This window comes from Montipora capricornis, chromosome 2, assembly GCF_036669925.1.
Source record: "Montipora capricornis isolate CH-2021 chromosome 2, ASM3666992v2, whole genome shotgun sequence".
Lineage (NCBI taxonomy): Eukaryota > Metazoa > Cnidaria > Anthozoa > Scleractinia > Acroporidae > Montipora > Montipora capricornis.
Genome location: NC_090884.1, coordinates 4,404,830 through 4,427,329, shown reverse-complemented (window position 1 = coordinate 4,427,329; position 22,500 = coordinate 4,404,830). Strand labels below are relative to the sequence as shown.

Here is a 22,500-nt window from a genome sequence, read left to right as displayed (position 1 = left end):
TTTGTTTAGGCCTGTTTAGGCCTAAGGTTAGCTTTTACGAATGTTTAGGATACCTGTGACCTGCAAATTAGACCCGCCGCTCACTGTAGGCTTGCCTGCTAGCAAAGGTCTCTTTTGTGGTCGCCAGGCTGACAATTACGGGAAAGAGACCTCTGCCATGGTTCGAAACTCACTTTGAATAAACCACCGTTCGCAACCTTGGACTGCACTCTTCAAACCGCATGCTCCATAATAATTATACTGTATGTGTGCTGACTGTGACTTGAGCCCGCTGTGTCCTGCGCATTCCTTTACAGTAATCCCGCTGTTGTTAAGTGATCCCACACAACATGAAGTATTATATTATGATTCGGTCTCTGAGTAAGCACCGCACATGCTCAATACAGTGAGCTTCGAGCCATGGCAAAAAGTTAAAGCCGGTTAAAAAGTTTAAAATGCGAAAAGTCATTATATATTCGAGTTCATTATAAATTCATATCATTATCATCCATCATCATTCATTATAAATTCATTATGTATTCAAGTTCATTTTTATTTTCATTGCTTCAATCGGCTTCAAAATTGTTGAGACACTGTTATCCTTTTGGGTCCATTTCCAGCTTGGTGCAAACATCCCCCCTCCCCCTCACCCCCAGGACAATGGGACCATGTGATTGGAGTAGTGTGCCAGGGGCTATAATGTAATGTTGTCATTTGAGATTCTGTTCTTTCCCTGCTGGTTGCTGAAGCAAACAGTTCAGATCTGTTACATGTACGTGTAACTTTGAAAGTGAAAAATACATGTATAATTTTCCCATCTCTTGGTCCTTGTGAGCACACATTCTTGATAGTACTTACCCTTCCTGCAGGTAGCCAGACACCCTTGTTGGGCTTAACTACTCCTCCAGTGGCCTCAAACAGTGAGTCACTGTGATTACCGTATTTACCCGTGTATAAGTCGATCCCATGTATAAGTCGACCCCCAATTTTTGATGGCAAAAAAAGCAATTTCTTAATTTCTTTGCTAAATGTTCATGGGATACTAATCTTGCATTCTTCGATTTCTGGAACTGTGGATTCACAAAAGTTAAGGGCCTCAAGCGCTTAATAGTTTTGTGGTTCAGCGATTGTTGTATGTGCGGGCATTTTGTCCTTGAATTTCGAAAAAGTTCTCAGAAAATCGAACATGTAAACCTCAAACTAACCTGTTTCGTTGTTCAAGGATAAAGGGCTTTAGAGGATAAGCACAACATCACAGAAGCAGGAGTCAATCTTTGAAAATAACTTCAAAAACGATGCGAAATGTGCAAGGTTTATTTGGTGCTTGACTTATAATTTCTCACATGGCAAACGAAACAAAACTCATAAACCAAACAATACAAAGTTTTCAAAAGCATTTAAATCATCTAGGTTTGTATAAAGAATAAAGAAACAATCATTACCAACCAGCATTTTCAGGCAACACGAGTGACTATCATGCTTGCACGCAAACACGAGGTATTGTGCCAGGTTACTAAGCCATTGAAGGATCGCGTTTTATTTGAAGAAACAAGAATGTTTTTTAGAGCTTTCCGCCTTTGGAAAACAAAAATTTCCAGTGTCTATTTCATATTTGTGCTTGTGAGTATCTTCAACATTTAAAGTAAAACAACTTCTTTTTCATTTCAACTGGAATTGCTTAATTACATTCATTTTGAAGTCTTTTGTCCACTGCATTCGTTATGCCCAAAGACCACATTATGATGTTAATTTTGAATAAATTATTTAGCTGGAACTTGGCTCGAAATCTTTGACCCATGTATAAGTCGAGGGCGATTTTTGGAGCTTCTTTTGAGGCCATAAAAGGTCGACTTATACAGGGGTAAATACGGTATCTCATCCCATGGTAATAATGACGATGGTGATGACGACAAAAACGATGATGATCAGTTTATTATTCAGTCTTAACCCATTGACTCCCAGGGGTTCCCCATTGACGAGTAAAATGGTTGCATAGTTGTCGAGCACAAGTGATACGCCAATAAGTATAGGTACTGTCAGTAATCACATGATTTCGAGTGCAATTTGGAATAAATAAGCACAAGTATTTTTTTTTAAAAACAACCAAAATTGCACAAGCCCTTAGGGCAAATGCAATTTGTAGTCTTTGAAAAAATTTACAAGTGCTAATTTATTCCAAATTGCATGAGAAAAATCATGTGATTACTTATTAATAATATACATGAAAAAATGCGAGATGGCTAAGCAGAAGAGAAGAAACGCACACGTATCATGCAATCAGGAAAAAAATTGCGCCATAATTGCGCCATCAAGGGTGCACGCTTGATTTGAAAACAAAAGATTTGATTGGTTCTGACCAAAGCCTATTGTTTATTAGCCAATCATAATCCAGATTTGCAATGGTATTACACCGTTTGGAGTCTGTTACACTTGAACTGCACTGCTCTCAGCCATTCAGAATCAAGTAATTTTTTCACATAATTTTATATTATTCTACATAGCCTCTTTCAGCGGAGTAAAGAACAAGCAAACTCAACCCACATACATGTATATGTCATAGTTCAATTTCGTCCCCTGGTTCATTTTCTTTTTAAACCAGTTCAAGATTTTTGAACCAGCCCAAAATTTTTGATCCAGATGAAATTTTTAAACTGGTTTATTTTACCAACTGTCTAAAAAGGGATTTTCCTTTTTTTGGAGGTGTAGTTAAAAAACAAGGGCTTGGTTTTTTTTAAGGGGGTTTCAAAAAGAACAAGACATTCCTTTTCTGTATTATACTTCTCCTACCCCTCCCTGATCTGCCCTTTTGCCTCTATCCCACCCCACCCTTCCTTCACACATTTATCTCCTCGTATCTTCCAGGTGGCCCCCTCCTTGAATACCCCTTGTACCCACCCCCTCTATAACACTTTTCACAGACATTTCACATTTCTCAAGACTTGTCTTTTTACTCACCTGAACTTCCCTATCTCTGGACCAGTTCACTCTCTTATAAATCCACTTGTCCAAGTTAAGCAACTCATCCCAATTCCCCATGATACTTTGTAATTAAATATTTTATTATTCGTCCCATAAGAACAAATTGTGCTATTAGACTTATTATTCTTACCTTTTATTTTTTTAGTTAATGTTGCTAAATAGTTTTCTAATTAATTGCATGTGTAGTTTGTCCAGTGAATTTCTGTCAAAATGAAATGTTTCCTGTTGTACGTCAAGTAATAATTCTACATTAATGTCCTATTGTTAGTATCATAATCACTATCATTATAAAAAAGGATTTCTTAAAAAAAGTTGATGATCTTCATGGTACATGTTGTGCATGTAATGGACTGTGAAATAAATTTCCTCATAAATTACTTTTTTTATCAGAACAAGTAATAATTTGTTATAGCAATAATAATTATGTTGTGCTAAGTAAATGTAATGTCAAGAATCTGAAGTTCATTTATCCAAGCTGTGACTCCACTGATAAAAATAAAAATAAAAATATGCAAGACTCCAGTGTATTGCACATGGAGTGCTTAAAATATCTCCAACAGTGAAACTGTTCTTGTCACTATGAATAATTAATTTTTTCAAAGACACATTGTCTACTGTTAATAATATGCAAGCTGCATTTCTACATGTACATTTATTTTATGTATTTGATATTAATTCTCATTTGATTACAATTCAGTTGGCCAGTTACATGTATGATCCAAGACAACTGCATAGTGCATTCTTTGAAGCAAAATCCAATAATACCGAATTCATGCCTGTCAATTAAACAGAGGACAGGTGCTTCTATCAACTATCTTGTTTCTCGGTTTTGAATCAGAAATACACACCCATGTGGGGAGACAAACAAAACTTTTCTGTGACTACATCTGATCAGTTTGAAAAGGGTAGGTAAAATGTTGTACTGTACAGTCAGCTGCGGAGGCAATTAGCCATCTTTTGGTAGGATTTTAGATCTGGAATTAGTTGAGGTGGCTTTTAATTCTTTTAACCTTAAGTGATAAATTTTGCATTTTAGATCCCCTGCATTTTAGTCGAAAGGATCTGTATTTGTAAGGATGGAAGGAGGTTTCATAAAATTAGTATTCTTTAGTTTAGACGACATGAAAAATTAATCAATGAAACTTTCAATTTTAATGGAAACCTGCAGAGCTTCCCACTGTCTTTCAAACTGCAATTTGAATAATATTTGAATATCTTGTAGTTGAAGGCTACTGCACTTGTAGGTTTTGTAAAATGCAGCTAACAATTTATTTGTTGTTGTTTTGATTTTTATGTTGCCTACATGTGGGTTTGTCTAGTTAGTAATACATGTATTTGTCTGAAAAATACCCCACAGTGATTGTATATTTTTTGAAAGGCTTCGGCATGGTAATTACAGTATTTTCTTAAAGGGCCAGAATGTCCAAACAGTGTTTACATTTTGTCTGAGTGTTTTGTTTTCATTTTCATCTCTTTCTCTTTCATTCCATAAAAATAGATATTATAATATTATGTTTATTTCACTTTCATGATCTTACATGTAAGAATGTGCGATTTTTATGTTCTCTTAAAAAAAGGATGTAAATACATGTACCTCCAGACAATTAACTATCACTCCTCTATTGAAAATTATTGAAGTTGTATTTTATTTCGTTTGTCTTGGTGCTCAGACTATTTGAATTGCAAATGTTACATGTATCATTGGAAAAATGGTTTCCATTGAATTTAGTACACTGTACCTTTTCCTTAAGTAAGGATAATGACAGTTAGTCTGACTCTGTCAGAGGCTTACAGTGAAAGATAAAATTTAATCAATGGTTCAGACTTAAATTCAATGTTTTTTTGTTTTAATCAGGATGTGATTTTCTTGCACGTCCATTAAACATATTTTTCCTCCTACTTTGTACATTTTACTTCATGAAGTAAAGCTTTTTATTAATCTGCCTTTTTCCTGATTTAAGTTAAATTAATTGCTATAAATTTCCCTTTTTAAATTTAATGGTGCTGTTGTAAGAAAGATGTTGTAATTAATTAATTAGATCTTCCCATCGAAAGCAAACATATGTCAACATTGTCACCCAGAATTCCACTTTTTCTGTGCCGTGCAAACCATATAAAATTGGCAGAACTAGGGATAATCTGGACCCACGACCGTAATGTGAGAGGCATGGGTCTAATCTTGAATTTAAGGTCACAAATGATCATGGGTCCAAATTACTGCTACTTTAGTTTGGATAACTTTGCATGTCTTGCGAGGTGGACAAAAAGTGAAATTTTGAGATAAGAATGGTAAAACATGTTTACTTTTGCTGGGGAAATTAATATTGTCTCTACGAAAAAATATTTGAGTTTAGGTCGAAGCACTTTCAAATAATTTTGACCCAAAGGCCACTTCCTAGTGTGCTAAGTTAACTTGATCAATTTAACCTTGGATCTAGAAAAAGTCTCGTTGAAAGCTTCTTTACGGTGGTATGCCTTTGTATCAGGATATATAATCAATAATCATAATTATCATATTGTAGTAATCCTTGACTCAGAAATCAACCAGAGTGAAATAAACTATGTCAAATTATGCAATATTGAGTAAATACTGGTATTGTCTGATTGTTTTATTATTAATTTATTACATGTAATTTTGTGTCATCGGCAATTTGGCATCAGAACATAAAATCCCTTCAAAATTTAGTACCATGTTTCTTGTGAATTGAAGCTATTTTCTTTTGGTTCTACATGTACTTTGGTGAAAGGCAATATTACTGTCTACCTCTCCCTAAGTTTATACAAACAAATTATTGCTACCTTGAGTGTAGTGTTATGGTTGGGCACCCCCAAGCCTCCGATTATCCCAGGGATAGAGCAACCAAACTAGAATTTGGGAGGTCATTGGTTGGAGTCCTCTTGGCAACACTGGGATTTTGTCAAAAATTTATACTCCAGTCATCATTGTTAATTCACAGGTAGAAAGTCTAAAGCTAAGATGATGAATAAGAGACGCACGTCCACACCTGAGAAGTCTGGCTCTTCAGACAGGGAGGGATCCCCTGCACAGAAGGGAGGTGCCAAATCACCAGGGAGGTCTCGCTCAGGAAGCAGGAAGCTTTCTGGTTCATTTTCAGGAAAGAAAAATGATTTGAGAGCCCGTTATTGGAGCTACCTCTTTGATAACCTAAAAAGGGCAGTGGATGAAATCTATGGAACATGCGAGGCTGACGAGAGCATTGTTGAATGCCAGGTACAATGTACTTGTATTGTGTGACTTTTGTGTTATTAACTATTCTGCAAACAGATCTTAAAATTTAATTTGTTAACCCATTGAAAGGAAAGGAAAGGAACACTAATTGGGGATACTTTAAACTGAAATCAACAATTAAGGCAAATACATGTAAAGTCAAATGTTGGGTTTTTGAAGAGAGGGGAAAACTGAAGTACCTGGAGAAAAACCTCTCGAAGCAGAGGAGAGGACCAACAAACTCAACCCACATATGATGCCGAGTCTGGGAATCGAACCCGGACGACATCGGTGGGAGGTGAGTGCTCTCACCACTGCGCCATCCCTGCAGCCCTGGGAGACGATTTTACTCAGTTTAATACCAGACGGTTCAGGAGTCCATGGGTTAATTGGAGTATAATAATTATCAATGCTTGACATTTCGACCGCTGAGGTCGCAATGCGACTAGATTTTATTCGCTGGCAACTAACTTTTCTTACTTAGTCGCCAGTCAGGCCCAGGTTGCTCAAAGCATGGTTAGCGTTAACCAGCATTAAATACCATGGAAACCTATAGGTTTTGATATCTCTTAACCAATGGTTAGCGCTAAGCAGGATTTGAGCAACCGGGCCATAGCCGCTAAGCTAGATTATTTAATTTTTTTATTCATCAAAAGGAGTGCAATGAATGTCCAATAGCAGTCTATACTTTATGCGTTAATGCACGTAGCCTTTGAAATCTACATCTTTCACGAACTTCATCACATCCAAGATTTTCTAAAAACTCTTAATTTTATTTGGAACAAAATTGTCTTCTACAGGTGGATTGGCTTCTTGTACCTCCAACCTCCTAGCTTTAGAGCTTGAAAAGAACAATGTTAATCTTTTTTGTTGAACGGACCGCAAAGTGAATATTCCGAGAATTGAGCTTTCGGTAAATGTGGCCAGCAATGTGACCACAAACTAGCCTCCGTCTGGCGGGTTAACTGTGTTCGTCCTGTTTGATTCACAGGTTCACATTGCTTTTTTGCCTAGTGAAACTTCGAAAAAACATTCTAACCATTGATGAACTATAAACAAGTATTTTCCAAACCTTTCAGGGTCACATAGTGTTGTAGATTACTGTGCGCCGATTGCGAATTTTTTGTGCGTGAATCCTGCAAGGGCGCAGCCTGGTGAGAACATTACCCAGTATTAAAATTGGTTTCAAGCTTACGTATATAACATAGCACTTTTTCCGTTCAACTGTAATTCTCCGAAATAATAAGAAAGAAATGAAATAATTATTGTTGTTCATAATGAATTGTGTTAATCAAAATTTAATTTAAAAAAAAAAATGTACCACTGTCCTTAAGGTATGTAGTGAATAGAATAATGAGGAAATTTAGTGTTCTCTAGCATTAGCATAAGTGCAAAGGCTCACACTGTTTTCAAGTGAATACCTTTGCACAAATTGAGTCTGTTTGCATGTTAAGGGAAGGGTTTGCGAAATTAAAAGCACCTCCAAGGATCATGAGTATATAAATGCGGATATCATATCACCATGTCTGGAACAGTCGACTCCTTCACAATCAAATTAATTAATTAGCAATGCTAACTTGTGATTGATGTACATTAAATTTTTGTCCAATGATTTATTTTCAAGTCAAATTATCCAGCGCTCTGACTTTTGGCTTGGCATGAAGGGCCGAAAATTTTTGGTGACTTAAGTACTTGAGCTGGCGACCAAATCTCAAAACGTAGGGGCCAGCTGGCCTGTTAGCTTTCCAATAGACCATTTTACAGTTCCGTGCTCAGTTACCAGGCCTTTGAATAAAAGCGAGACTGTAGTTGACCTTGATTTGATACAAACGTCACTGATAATGTAAATAGAAACTCTTGAGGTTTGTATCAAAGCAAGGTCAACTCCATCCTCAGTTTTATTCAAAGGCCTGGTGACTGAGCACAGAACTGGAAAATGGTCTATTGAAATAAACGATTTTTTTTTCTCAATGCGTGAGCGGGTGGAATCCTGTGAATCCTACAATCTGATTTGCTCTGAGAGCAGGCAGAATTTTTCTGTCTTGCTGGCGATTCCGGACGGAATCCTAGCCCTGGTTGCGTGAGCTTGTGTAATGACCTTAAATTTCAATTTTTTGACACAGAATCTGTTTACATACAGAAGAGGCGTGAAAATAGATTCAAATAAAAATATTTCTCTTTGAAACGTTTAGTTTGTAAGTCGCTTACTGCATTCACTATCATGTGCGGTGCAAGTCAACAATTAAAAAAGTGAATTCAGAGAGGAAGAGTGAGAGAAAGGAAAAAAATAAATAGGTTATTTACCAGCTAAGGGTTGGTCTGTGTAGTGAAAGAAAATAATGTGACCTTGGTCTTGAAAAAGCTGCCCTCGGCCTGCAGCCTCAGGCAGCATTTTCAAGACCTCTGTCACAGTTTTTAGCTAACGGACCTCCCATCTGGCAAATAACATTTTTTTTTTCTTGTTTTAACAGGAGGTTATAATGATGTTGGACCAGTGTCGTCGAGATTTCAGTGCTTTGATTGACAGAATAAATGTACAAGATGCATTTGAGAAGGCAGATTACAAGAATAGGTACATCTTTTGTAATGCAGTTAAATGCAATTGTATGGAGTCAACCCTGGGCAATACCATCTATGTAGGTATGATGGGCAGAGATTTTTTAGACCAGGGCGCATGAACTGTACATCACGATGACTTGTGTTCATTGCCTGGCCCCAGTTGTTAAAAAGATGGATAGCGCTATCCATTGGATAATTAATTAATTAATTAATTTAACATAATTTATATAGCGCTAACTCTACTAATTGACCAAAGCGCAAACTGTACATAAACTGTACATCATGATGATGGATAAATCACTATCCAGTGTATAAGTCATTGCAAAACAAATTGTGCTTTCCAATGGCGTTATCCACCTTTTGAACAAGTATGGCTGTCTCCCCTGCTTCTTGGGGGCTCATAGATGGGTTGCCAGGGTTTGTAATACCTTGGGAGCAGTCTCCGTCTCAGAGCTCCCTGTGGCGTGAGAGGTCTTTGACATCTCAGGTACCCAGTGCAGTTGTTAACTTACCACAACAAGATTAGAGATTTCACTAGGATGTAAATAAACTTGTAATCATGACTGCTGTATGTCCACACATACAATGTAATGCAAGCATATGCTTGCGGTTCAACCAGTTATCATTTTTCAGCATGAGAAAAACAAACAAAAGTGCCCTTCTTGAGCTTATCCGTGTATGTCAGAATTTTCACCAGTAAAATCGGTAGTGACTTGATTGCAAGTCTTAGGTTTAGCGTTGAGCCTTAGTTTCAGTGTGCAAGTATGTCCAGTAGTGCAAGGTAAAGAGATGCAATGTGTGATAAACGTCATAAAGTCTCATCTGTCCAGGCCAATCAGAGGATAAATGTCGCAAGGTTTTTCTCCGACTCGTAACCCTACGCAAAAGTTACTCTAACCATAGCCGTGATGCCCAAGTAACCTTGCCACTAAAACGAATGTCAGTTTTCTTGATTTGCAATTAAGTACCTTGAACAAACTCGTGCATGTATTTATTTCCTCAGGCCAACCTCGCTTGCTTGGGAAGTTAGAAAATCTTCGCCAGGCAAAACCTTGTTCTCAAGTGCTCCCGTTTCGCAGTCGACATTGGATAAAAGTGCCACTAGTCCAGTCCTCAGCCTGGATTTCAATTCACAGGCAGCTTCTCCAGGGAACCAGTCGCTAAGTCAGGTAGCCACTCCAGGGCATGTGCAATCTTGGGCAGACAAAGTTCGTGGAACTACTTCGAGGGGACCGAATGTCCCTGCTGTTGTGAAAAGCACAGTAGCAATCAATGGACCCATTGCAAGTTCAGAATCGAAGAATTCTTTTGGAAATGCAGATCATGAAAATGACACAGGTGATGAAGAAGGCTGGGAAACTGTACACCGTGGCAGAAAGCTACACGGTGTTAATTCACGGAAAGGAAACAAGTTCTCTCATGACCGTGTGCCAAGTGGAAAGCCAGACATGAAATTAAATCATTCAACGCCGGAAAATTCTCTGAATGGTGCAAATTGCAATTCTGATGGTAATGAAGTTCATATCGGCGAAGATGCTGGTAGTGAGACAACTTCAATACCGTTACAATTTACGGAGAATTCTTCGGAAACAACCCTTGTCCGTGAGGTAGAAACACCTCCAGAGGACAACGGCTTGGAAGAGCAGGCTTCTTTATCAGACATCGAGCACGAGAAAGCGCTGTCTGCTGCCACGGAGCAAGAGGAGAGTTTGTCCAAGCAAATTGAGGAATGTCAAAACCAGATGATTGCCTCTGTGATTGAACTCGAGGAAAGCTTGGTCAAGGAAATTGCAGAGGAAGAAGAACTGGTGACAGCAATAAACGGTGAAAGCGAGAGTCCAATTTCGGACATGGAGCAGAAGGAGGAATGCGAGGATATCAGTGAAATGGGAGAAATCGACCCTTTGAATTGTAGCGGTACCACGAATGGGGATAGTGTAAGTTCGTATCATTGAATGGGTGGTGTGTATTTTTGGACTATACCATTTCGATTCCCTCGTGGCTTCCTCGGGAGTCTCATTCGCGGGAAATTCAATCTAAAAATAAATCGGTCCTGTGAAAACGCCGTGACAGGAATATAGGACAGGTGTTCGCACTTACTCATGGGCTCCTAGTTCGGCCAATCACAAGAGACTTGAATTATTGATGAGCCAGTCATGATTATGTAAACAAATTCTTGCAGCTTGCAGCGAGCGCAGGAAAATACAGAGATTTAGCGTTGGGTTTGCAACAAACGGCAAACTACGTTCTGGTGCTTGTCATAGAAGAATCATAGGAAAATCCTTTTATTCTACCTTTTGTCTCGCTTTCTGAAACTCGCTCGATATCTGTAGGTAACTGGCGAGAAATGCAAGAAAATCAGAAATTATGCTTGGATTTTTGGCAAAACGCCAAACGCTAACCGCAAGCACGCTGCTACATCTCTCTCCTCTGTGGGAACATGTCATTTTAATTAGAAACCACGTCGTTAAATAGTACTTTGTATTCCAGTGTAATTTTTTAACAGGAAAACGTTGGGCATTGGCTGTTTTCTGCATTTCTTTCATTCTTTGTTGTAGACCATGTTGACGAACTCCGAAAGTCCTCTGACATGGGAAGAGATGATAGCCAAGTACGATGGTATGAAAAAATTTTTTTGATAGGAGAAAATTGCAAAATGTGTACATTATCGCTTGGTAGGTGAATTTTACAAACTGAGAAGAATTGAGGTATGTTCCTTTTCAATGATATTAATCTTGTTAATGTTATGCTGTGTTGCAGCGGAGCATTCGCCTGACCAGGAGAACAGCTGGGGAGATTTAGTGGAACAAGCTGAGAGGCTCCCTGGGCGAGCTGTGCATCTTCACCAGAGACTCTCCTCTCCTTCACGTAAAAGGTGAATAACTTCGTAATCAAACCATTACGGCTGTAAAGTTATTTGGTTGCTCGGGATGCAGCAATTTTGTCGTTTTTATCCGTTTCCTCTCGCGTTGTCCTATGCATCAGTATTTGTAATAGCGTCGTTGCCGTAATCTTTATCAGATCGAATTCAAACTTAAAGAGAAACATGATTGAGAAGTTGAGAACCCAACTGGCAGGAGACAACCAGGGGGCTGGTTGCTCGAAGTATGGTTGGCGCTAACCGGCGTTAAATACCATGGAAACCTATAGGTTCTGATACCTCTTAACCTACGGTTAGCGCTAACCAGGCTTTGAGAAACCGGCCCCGGTTGGCTTTTTATAAAGCGTGGTAGAGTTGAATCCAGGACAACCGGAAACAAATCCAAACCAGAAGTTAGAACGGGATTTGAACCTGGGGCAACCGCGTGCAAACCGAACACCCAAACCACTACACCAAGCCGCCTCCCAACATCATCATCACCACCACCAAAACCACCACCACCACCATCATCATCACGGTTGAAGTTGTCATCATTGTCAAAAGTACTGCAATAAACTATTCTTTCTAAATTCCGGTGTTGTATGTTTTCTCGTCAATTGTTGCCAGTCACTTTACCATCCACAAATTATTATTATTGTCTTAATGCTTTAGCTCTGGTGGATGTTATACTGACATTACACCAAGGGAGCGAGACATATCCAATGGTCAAAGATCCCTTGAGTCATTCCTTTTCCTTCATCTTTCCAACACCTTCCTTAAAATCCTCAAGTGCTGTTCCCAACGTAACAAAGCTGTTTTCTGCAGCAATCCTGTCCTAATGGTAATCCCCAGCATATCAAGCCATGTATCCAACCTTTTGCTTACGGCTACGAATGCACCAACAACTACGGGAACAACTTCCTGCTGTCTGATACCCCATAGTTTTCCAATCTCCCTCTTCAAATCTTGGTACTTATCAATCTTTTCACCTCCGTTTTCATGTGTGCTCTGTGATCCCACGGTGAAGCAATATCCACAACAATTGCCTTGTTACTCTCCTTTTCAACAACAACAATATCAGGGCTTCTGGCCTTGATAACGTGGTCACATTGTATGGTCTTATCCTACAGTATCTTACATTTCTCGTTTTCTACCACACTATCCGGTTGGTGATCATACTATTTCTCACTTCTACCCAAGTCATGCTTATAGCAGAGCGTCCAGTGGACCAACCTGGCAACATTGTCGTGTCTTCTCTTGTACTCTTTCTGTGCCAGGTACTTGCAGTCACTAATAATGTGGTTCATTATTGTTATTATTATTATTATTATCATCATCATCATCATCATCATCATCATCATCATTATTTCTATTATTATTATTATTGTTATTACTACCGTTATCTTCATGATCAGGTTTAATGGCAAAGGCAACTTCATTTTATCTACGAAAACCATTGAATTACCTGTCCCTTGTTTTCCTTTGATTTGTCAACAGACCACTGGAGGAAGTCATTCGCATTCATGAAGAAAAACAAGTATGTTTTGTATCGCATAGCTAGGGTAGATCCTCTTTAAGTTAACGAATAAATGACCGAATAGCCATGCTACACTGTAGCTCAAATGTCGATAAACGCTTTTGTTTTTTGGTTTTTTGCTGCCCCTAATAGCGTGAGCGGAACGTAACAAGGAGTCCGTCACATTCCGCGGTGTTTCGTGTAAACGCGCAGCAATGCACAAACTCCGCCACAACTCGTAGAGTTGTAATTTAATTATTGCTTCGAGTTGATTCGGGACAATTCAACAACCCACCCACTCAACAACTGTTTGATCTGAATATGTAAATAACGCTAGAGTTAACCGAATGACAATTTTGACAATAATCTTTACAAAGTACACTCACTTACTTCTGTGGCGGTGCTTAGTTTCAAGTAGATACAGGTAAGCATCAAAATCTGGTTAACAGAAATAGAGCTTGAAGATCAAAGGTTGAAATCAATGTCAATCAATGTCATTGTTGGTAATCAAATTATGCACGTGACTTAACATTAACTTGCGAAACAGTGTGATTGGCGGATGCACTTTGTCGGTTTCTTGTAGTTGAAAAATGCTCCAACTGTTATCGCAAATATGATTGACAGCAGTAAAAACTGAAACAAAACAGTCATTTATTTTACCTGGGTTAACATTTGCCACTCCTTCACTACAACTTTGAGAACGTACTGTTTCGACAATTTGAGTCCTAGCAGTATTTTGGGACGTGCCACCCAGCTCTCACTAGTCTTCTATATCTCAGGGCTAGAGAATCCGAATTAGTAATCTGAAGGTCGTAGGTTCGACTCGTACGAGTCACCATCGGAAAGAATACAACTGAACTACGAAGTCTGCGCGTTTATCAAGCGGTGCGGTGAAGAGAAACAACACAATTGTACGGACTGGCTCTTATGGTCAATTGTTTTACCATGTAGAAAAAAGCTCAGCAACAAAGGGAAAGGCGACTTGAGGAAAGATTGCAGAGTCTTCAAATTCTCTCGGAAAAGGTAGGAATATTACCTTGATTCCAATGTTTCTGTCCGAAGGCTTTTGTTTTGTTGTTGTTGTTGTTGTCATTGTAGGTTGAATAGGTAAGTAAAGAAATTCTGTAAACAAGTAATAAAGAAATGGATAGATTGAAATTAAAAGAAAGAACCTTTCATACACCGTCAGTTTAGTTACAGCTTTTAAAGCTTTAAAAAGCCCCTGGGGCCTTCAGTATAGAAAGAAGCATTTTGAATGATTAACACAGCGTTAAGAAAGTCTCTGAGGAGGCAAACAGTTGGACGTTACAGAGAGTTGTGGATTTGAACTCGGGACAACCGAAGGCACATCACTTTCTCTGAATTCGCCAAAGAACAATAATATGATTGGTTGAAATAGGTAAAATAATCGTGGGGCACGTGCCGCACGCATTTTATCACATGTTTTTCCATACTCCACATAACAACGACGTAAAATCATCGCATTTGAGGTTTTGACGATAACCTGAGCATGCAAAAGAGGATCTTTCGCTGTCTATTTGTACTCCGAAACCGCTCACCGTCATACCTAACGTGTTCGTCGCCGACGTTGCGGTCGTATATATTAGAGAGTTTAGTCAACGACGACGGCTTCGGCAGTGGCAACGGCTAAAAAGGGAAAAAGAATCGTGTTACTCGTGCAGCACGTATTCCATTGCATTCTTTTGCCGTACTCCTCAAAACAACGACGTGAAATCCTGAAATTTCAGGTTTTGGCGACAACTTGAGCATACAACAACGTAGCATTCATTTTCTATCTTCGCCTTAAAATCGTTCGCACCCATCAAGTTACAGGATAATTTTGCGGTATTGTACAACGCGAGCAAGATGGGATAATCGCAGAATACTTACAGTAGCGCTAAGTAATCGTGTTTTAGGGTGCGTTCGATTGACCCTATTCCGGAATAAGAACACGTAGAGACAGGATTTAAAATGGTATGTTTGGCGTTTTCAAGCAACAAGGATAATAAAGATATGTTTAAAATAGCATTTTAGCAAGTGTTTGACAATTTTAATGTGAATCTACGTAAAAACGAAGGATTTCTAACTTCTATTCCATGTATTTCTATTCCGGAATACGGTCAATCGAACGCACCCATTGCCGGTGTCCTTGCGTAGGCCCGATTCAGACACCGTACTTTTCATGAGCCGAACCCAATTCGAGTTTCGACCAACAACAAGAGTGAATTAGATAAGAGTGTTGTTGTGGCATGGGTGGTCTCCCCAGCACAGTCACTAATGAGTCTATTTTTAGAGTACCCGTTCCCGCGAAAATGGCATGGCAGAAGCAGTCACTCGTGACATGGCTTCTTCTGAGTGGTTAAAAATGGAGACCCTTTGTTTGTTTCGCGCGCAAAGTGTATCTACAAATAAATCCGTTTGTGACTGTACTGGGGTAAGACCGCAAAGTGATAGATCAACACTCTTCTCTAATTCACTCTTGCCCACACAAATTAAGAAAAGCACACCTGTTAATGCAGATGTCGAACTTAATTGGCCGATCCACAGCCGTTCCAAAGCCATTTCCAAGAAAAGCAATTCATTTTGTAAGCGATTATTATATAGAAGGGAAAAACAAGGTTTATGCATTAATTCGACTTCTGAATGAAAGCCGACCCGCGACAGTGCTAAAGCCGAAATTCCCGGCTACGCAAGGCGAAAAGAACGGCTTAGCCGTTCCAAATCAAAATAGCTTTTGTTTTGCTCCACCGAAACTCGTTCCCAAACATTTCAACTCGAGGCCCAGGGTACGAAATCTACTAGTGTCTTTAGCCAATATGGCCTCCGCGCGAATAAGGCCCATTGATTCAGTCACCGAACTTTTTATGTAATTAAGTCAATGTGTTAAGTTCGGCTCATGAAAACTACGGCGTCTAAATGGGGCCGAAAACTCTCTAATTGAAGTCCCTAATGAATCTCCGAAACCTGAAAACCACGCCTCTTTAATGTTGTGTTTGGATGATTTCATATTGAGAGTGAAGTATTGCCGGACGTGAAGGCGAAAATAGAGAAAGCCACTAAAGTAGCTGTTTTTCTTTAAGGTCCAAAAAGCTCGTGAGCTCAAAGACGAATTGGTTCAACAACGTCAGCAACATCTTGACGAGAAGCAGAGGAGAGCGGAACAACAAAGATTATTGGTGCTGCAAGAGATTGTACGAAAAGCTCAGGAAGAGGACGCGAAGGTGCCCATCAAGGCTTCTTTGTTCTTTGTTCCTTTATAAAATTGAGATAACTGTGCAGTATTCAAAAAACTGGCCGTGCACTCCGTCTCGTTTTGCCGAGAATAAAGCAAGTTAATAAAGCAAGTTAAAAGACGTCGTAGAGACGACGTCATTCAATTTCATCTCTACCGTCCGTTTATTTAGGTGAATGAAATTGCCTTCATAAACTCATTGGAAGCGCAGAATAAAAAGATTGAAGTCCTTTCACGACATCAGGTAGGGTTGCTGTTTTTTAGGGTTAGTGATCGATCTTTGGCTTATAAGCCACTTTTAAAAATAACATAATACTATCACTACTATTTTTTGTTTCAAGGGTCATGAAGCAAGGCTCCAAGATATCCAAGAGGAACGACAAAGAAAAAAAGAAGAACAACAGGCTAAAGAAGCTGCAGCGCAGGTGAGGAATTAACAATTAAAGTTCACAGTATTTTAGTGTTTTTTTAATGTTACAATATTTTGGTCAATATCCAGTTTCAATTCCATAGTCTGAAGTCCAAAGTCCACATTCCTTGAACCAATGATAGGTTTTAAGTGCGATCGTAGCATAGCTGTTCACATTTAAAACTGTTGTTAACGCATTGATTCCAATCAAAACCAGTGAACAGATGGTTGACAAGTTTTTACGATGGTATATAAAAATATGGAATACTTTTTCTTAACCATACCGGGAGAATTATAAAATTATGTAATTAGCCCGATGGGATGTGTTACCAAGTCATGCGATAACCGGATATGGAATCCTACTTGGGCTGCCTTCTCTAAAAAGTCATACGATAACCGGATATGGAACCCTACTTGGGCATGCGCAGCCAAATCGCGACCCGAAAAAAAAAAAAGAGTCAGAGCCGAATCCTATACTTTGTTCGAAGAACAAAAATTAGGCCAAAAATTCGTCTTCAGCTGATTCGTCTGTTAGTACGTCTTACAGACGTACTGACAGACAGAATCAATTGAAGATGAATTTTTGGTCCATGATTCGTCCAAACACCGGATCGCATGGTACAAAAACCGCCATCTTGGAACAAACACCATAATCTGAATTTTCTTTGTTTTAGATGTTCCAGTGGACAATTTGCGTTCCCGCAGTATTGCGGTTTTTTTTACCTTGTGATCACTAGCTGCAAAAGGCCAATTCGTCTAAACACCGGATTTATATCTAGACGAACTGCAGGCGAAATATCCGTCTTAGACGAGTTATTCGTCTCTAGTATAAATTCGGCCATTCGCACTCCTGCATAAATTGAACTCGCAATTGAGCAATGTTTTATTCCGTTTAATTTGTCGATTTATTTTTCTATTTTTTCAACCAATCCTGTGAGGTCTTGCAAATGATGCACATCCGCCTATATTTTCACTCATTCTAAACCTCAGCTTTCATATACTGAAGTTGTAATAACGACCTTTTGCAGTGAATTATTTTAAAGTGACAATTTCGTATCAGTCGCCACTGCCCTCGTTGCTTCGTTTTAATACTCTTATAAATACTCGTAAGCGTTTTCTTTATTTTCTGTTATTTTATTTTTACGAAGGAGAGGCGTCGTCAGTTAGAAGCCGAAAGATTGGCAAGACTTGAAGAGGTGCAGCTCAAGAAACAGGAACAGGTAGGTGATGAACGTGATACTGAATGAATTGTAGTGTGAATTTTGTAACTTATTGGCCGTTTTTATACTGGAGACGCATAATCCGTCCAGACGAATTATGCGTCTCTCGTGTTCTTCGTCCAGTGTAAGGACCGGACGAACTACATAAGACGCAATTTCCGTGTGGACGGACTTGGGCGAAGAATTGTTGTTCGTCTGGTTATGCGTCTCTAGTATAAAGAAGGGGACAAGACACATTGTCCGTCTGGACGAGTAATCTTCCGTTGTGCGTCGTTCAAGACGAACAACGAAAGATAGATCTACGATGCGACGGCAACGAAAACGTCTCAAATTTTACATATTTAATGAGCAAAAACAATAGCTTTGCACGCTCTGCACGTGCATTTTTAGTTTTTGTACATTTCTTTCACGTTTTCGGCAAATATGCGACGTGAAATTCTCAAGTTTTACGGAGAACGTGAATAAAAGGCAGCGAATTTGACTTTTCTGTCGTAGATTCAATGCCGTACCTCTTAATTCAGTTCCTGGAAAGTTACACTAGTTTTTAGAAGATATACAAGCTGGCAAAATGACGAAAAAGATTAATAAACCTGAACTTGCAATTTAAAATGACGTTTTCGTTACCATCGCGTCGCAGATCTTAAACTCCCTTTTATACCAGAGACGCATAACCAGACGAACAACAAGTGTTTGCCCAAATTCGTCCAGACGGATAATGCGTCTCTAGTATAAAAGCGGCTATCATTATTTTTTATTACTAGTGAGAGAGATTTTTGGAAAATTCTATTTTTTTCTGGTTCAGGAGGCAGATTAAGGGAATCAGTAAGATGAGATGCGGATTCAGAATAGGAAACAAGTAGCATATATACTGAGTATTCTTAATTCAGAATGATCAGAAGTGGCAGTTATTGACTCAGGCTAAATATGAAAGGAGAGAATTATGCCGATAGAGGGGTCGACCTTGTTGGATAACACTCTTCTCATCCTAATCAAACTCGGCCATTTTCCAAACATTTCCGTGCTATTGACTTCAAATATTTAAGAAAAAATAATTCAAAAAACAAAATGGCGAACGCTGCCGGTTTGTTCTTTATTTTGTTCACAACTTAACAACTGCAAATTAAAGAGTTCCCAGCTTCAGTTCAACGTGAAATTATTGAAAGCCGGCAAGTAACCCCTAAACCTTTCAAGCAAGAGGATGTCATAGAGCAGTTTTTAAGTGACTGTCGAACGTAATTACGCGATTGCAATTGCTACGCTTAGCTAGTGATTGGTTTAAAAATCTCGCGCCAATTTATCAACCAATGAAAAGGAAAACCAAATCCAATCTTGACTTGCAGGCGCGATTTTTCCCGCGCTTTGAGAAAGGTGCACGGAATTGCTACGACTTTGGATTGGTTCATTGCGGTTTTTGCACCTGCCGTGATTGGTCGAAGTGATTACTGTGGTATTTGTTTTACGACACTCAATAGACCGAATGCATAAATGGCGGCCAAAAAAATATTCTTTTGTTTATGTGATAATTAGCCTCGTTTGCATGGACAAAATACAAAAGAAAGGTTGCTTGAGAGCGAGGCTAGTGAGTCTCATTAGCACATAAATTTATGCATTCGGTCAATTGACACCCGCTTTAAAAGTTCATCCAGATCTTCGCTTTGTTGTTTAATTGTTGATTTAGGAAGCGAAGTACAAGCGAGAGAAACATGAAAGAGAGAAAGCAAGAGAAGAAGCAGCGAAAGAAAAGGCAAGGTATGGCAACATGGCTTTTTTCCTTCGCAGGTGGGGGACATTTTGTGGATGTTTTCTTTGTTTCCGTTATCGTGAACTTCTTAACTATAGAGTTACAGCGGCTTTTTGCGGTTCTTCGCTTGAGGGTGAATGTAGATTTTATTTTATCTGTAAAACCCGTCGAGCAATCCGCCTACAAGCGAGATAATTGTAAGAGGACTTCATGCCATCGACACCGAATTGAATGAATCCAGCTCAGGCCTAAGGCTGTGAAAAACGTTTCCAACAGAAAGTTGACATGTTTTTCATCCTTTAATTGTTCAGAGGGCCGCGAAAAATCTCTTTTTCGATTGTTTTCCAATCAAAGTATAGGGTGTTTTGTTAAAGTACGTGACATGACCACTTTTTCCGCGGTAATTCACTTGAAGAGGATATAACCGGAGTTCTCCAGGGTATTCTAAATGACCTTCCCCCCCCCCCCCCCCCCCAGAGAAATGATACCTCCTTGATCTCGGAAACCATCGCTGCATTGTTCTTCGGACCGAAGGGGGAAAATAGTTCGCTAATGAAGACGGAGTTAACTTATAAGGTGTGGTCAAATTTACTGGACATAACCAGGTTGGCGACAGACCAAAACATCAGGCTCTTCTGCTTTTAAGAAAACCCTGTCGTAAATGACATTTACTGTTTATTCTTGTTAGGGAAAGAGAGATGCGTATTGCAGCACGCAACGAAGCTTTGCAGAATGCAACCGAACAACTTCAATTGAAAATACAACAAAAGGTACGCGTTTGAGCATATTTGCTGGCGAGTCTCGATCTGCCTCTCATCCGTACGGAAACTGGGGCGAGAAACTTTGCGACGAGAAGAGTTTGGAGCAGTAGCAAAAGCTAAGAATTGTTCAGCACTCGGTCTGGAAATGTGGCTGCTAAACAAATGAAATTACTAACTGCTACGCTGCATGCAGTTAACATTTGTTCGTTTGAGCTCATCAGTCACTCTGTTATCCACTTGTCGCTTGTTACTGGATAAAAATAACGTCTGTTGTATTGTGACTCGTTCTTCTCAAAGACATTAATAATTCATAAGCCAAAGAAGGAAGTTTGGATATGTGGTCTTAATTAGCATAAAATTTCGCCAACTTTGATCCCAAATATCTCTTAAAATACTGATTCCTTTGAGAAGCAATATCAAACACTCGAAAGAGTGTTTCATCAGATGTCCAACCTCCTCGAAAACTTTTGAAAAACTCGGCCTTCGGCCTCGTTTTTCAACTCGCTTCTCGGTGTTTGGATGTCCGATGAAACACTCCTTCTCGTGTTTGATATATTACTTCAACGTGCCACTTGTGTCCAGAAATGTCACTACTGTAGTCAAATGCCTACGATAGTAGTTAATTAAATGGCAAGATACTCTTCAGTTAAGCCATGTTTCGGTGTCAAAGACTTTCTTCCATTTTCTCTTGTGTTTCTCTTCCCGTCAAAACCTGTACCCTGATAGGAGGAGCAGGGATGGCAGTGGTTAGATCGCTTCCCTCCCAGCAATGTGGCTCGGGTTCGCCTCCCAGACTTGGCAACACACGAAGGTTGAGTTTGCTGGTTCTCCTCTCTGCACCGAGAGATTTTTCTCCGGGTACTCCGGTTTTCTCCTCTCCTCAAAAACTCGTATGATTTGATATGTATCAATTAGTGCCTCAAAGCTAACTGCACGTGACACTTACATGAAGCTCATTTAATATTATCACATGTTTTTATTTTTCTTCTCTCCCTCTCTCTCTTTTCTTTCTTTTCTACATTAACAGCAAGCTGAAACTACAAGACGACACGAGCAAGTACTCGAGCACGTTAAAGAGAAGGTCAGTTTGGTGTTGTGGTTGTTGTGGTTGTTGTTGTACTGAATTCAAATTAATGATTACGTTTTCAAAATTGTCCTTCCTTTGTTTCTTAGGCCGCTAGCGTGTCACGCCATTCCACCCAAGATGAAGTTCCTGCTGTCACGCCATATGACCGGAAGAAGATTTGTACTCTGTGCAACGTTCAGGTTAGTTTAGCAATAGAACGTTCATAAAATAGCAAAGGACATTTCCATCCGCTATCCATTCACATTCTTCACACTGCGAGAGTCACCCAATCCATTTTGTCGATGGCTATGCATTTTCTTTCCACGGCAGCGCGCATAATTTTAACCTTTGGAATTTGGAGCACCATTTGTAATCCGTGAACGTATTGTTTGCCAACTGACGTTTTTGCTAATAGATTGTGTCTGAGGTTTATTTGTTGAGTCATTTGCGAGGCAAGAAGCATCAAGAAGCTTTGTCTGAGATTCCAACGCAGAAAGGAACGCCGGAAGACAAGGTAAGTTAGTTTAAAGTCCTCTGTAGGAAACTTATTTTTATTTCTGGAAACTTTCCCTGTCTTTTGAGCTTCCTGGCTTGTCTTTTAAAAGGCACATCAGGTAACTCGGAGAGTGACCTCTTGAAAGTCGGTCTGTCGATTTAAAGCAACAATCAACAGTCGATGTAATTCTGTTTTTTACCCTAAGGACACCATATCGCTGCAATACATCAAGGAAATGTCAACTGATAAAGCTGGTGAAACTGAGAAAGCCGATCAAGAAAGGCAGAAGGCTCTTCGAAAAAGAGCGAAAAAGCTTCGAACGAGAATGGCAGCCAAGTAGGTATTAGATATACTGGACGGTTCTTTTTTTACAAACGTTGGCCGTGCAGAATTTATATTCAACAACGATAGGTATGAAAGGAAACTTATGCCCGGAAATGCACCATATTAGAT

The 22,500-nt window shown here is 39.4% G+C and overlaps 1 protein-coding gene across 2 annotated transcripts in view; it reads left to right on the top strand.

Moving 5' to 3' along the window:
- LOC138038515 (S phase cyclin A-associated protein in the endoplasmic reticulum-like) overlaps positions 1 to 22,500 on the top strand; it is a 39,414-nt gene that overhangs the window by 967 nt on the left and 15,947 nt on the right. The window contains exons 1-18 of one of the 2 annotated variants that reach the window (XM_068884400.1): positions 3,633 to 3,867; positions 5,920 to 6,190; positions 8,659 to 8,759; positions 9,750 to 10,683; positions 11,305 to 11,365; positions 11,507 to 11,621; positions 13,104 to 13,143; positions 14,074 to 14,145; positions 16,203 to 16,343; positions 16,527 to 16,598; positions 16,696 to 16,779; positions 17,912 to 17,983; positions 19,662 to 19,732; positions 20,413 to 20,494; positions 21,513 to 21,566; positions 21,659 to 21,751; positions 21,967 to 22,065; positions 22,253 to 22,383. In XM_068884400.1, the coding sequence (XP_068740501.1) occupies positions 3,809 to 3,867; positions 5,920 to 6,190; positions 8,659 to 8,759; positions 9,750 to 10,683; positions 11,305 to 11,365; positions 11,507 to 11,621; positions 13,104 to 13,143; positions 14,074 to 14,145; positions 16,203 to 16,343; positions 16,527 to 16,598; positions 16,696 to 16,779; positions 17,912 to 17,983; positions 19,662 to 19,732; positions 20,413 to 20,494; positions 21,513 to 21,566; positions 21,659 to 21,751; positions 21,967 to 22,065; positions 22,253 to 22,383 (2,552 nt within the window). In that variant the 5' untranslated portion in view covers positions 3,633 to 3,808. Of the gene's footprint in view, positions 1 to 3,632; positions 3,868 to 5,915; positions 6,191 to 8,658; positions 8,760 to 9,749; positions 10,684 to 11,304; positions 11,366 to 11,506; positions 11,622 to 13,103; positions 13,144 to 14,073; positions 14,146 to 16,202; positions 16,344 to 16,526; positions 16,599 to 16,695; positions 16,780 to 17,911; positions 17,984 to 19,661; positions 19,733 to 20,412; positions 20,495 to 21,512; positions 21,567 to 21,658; positions 21,752 to 21,966; positions 22,066 to 22,252; positions 22,384 to 22,500 lie in introns of those variants that run through there. The other variant, XM_068884398.1, reaches the window with a different exon arrangement.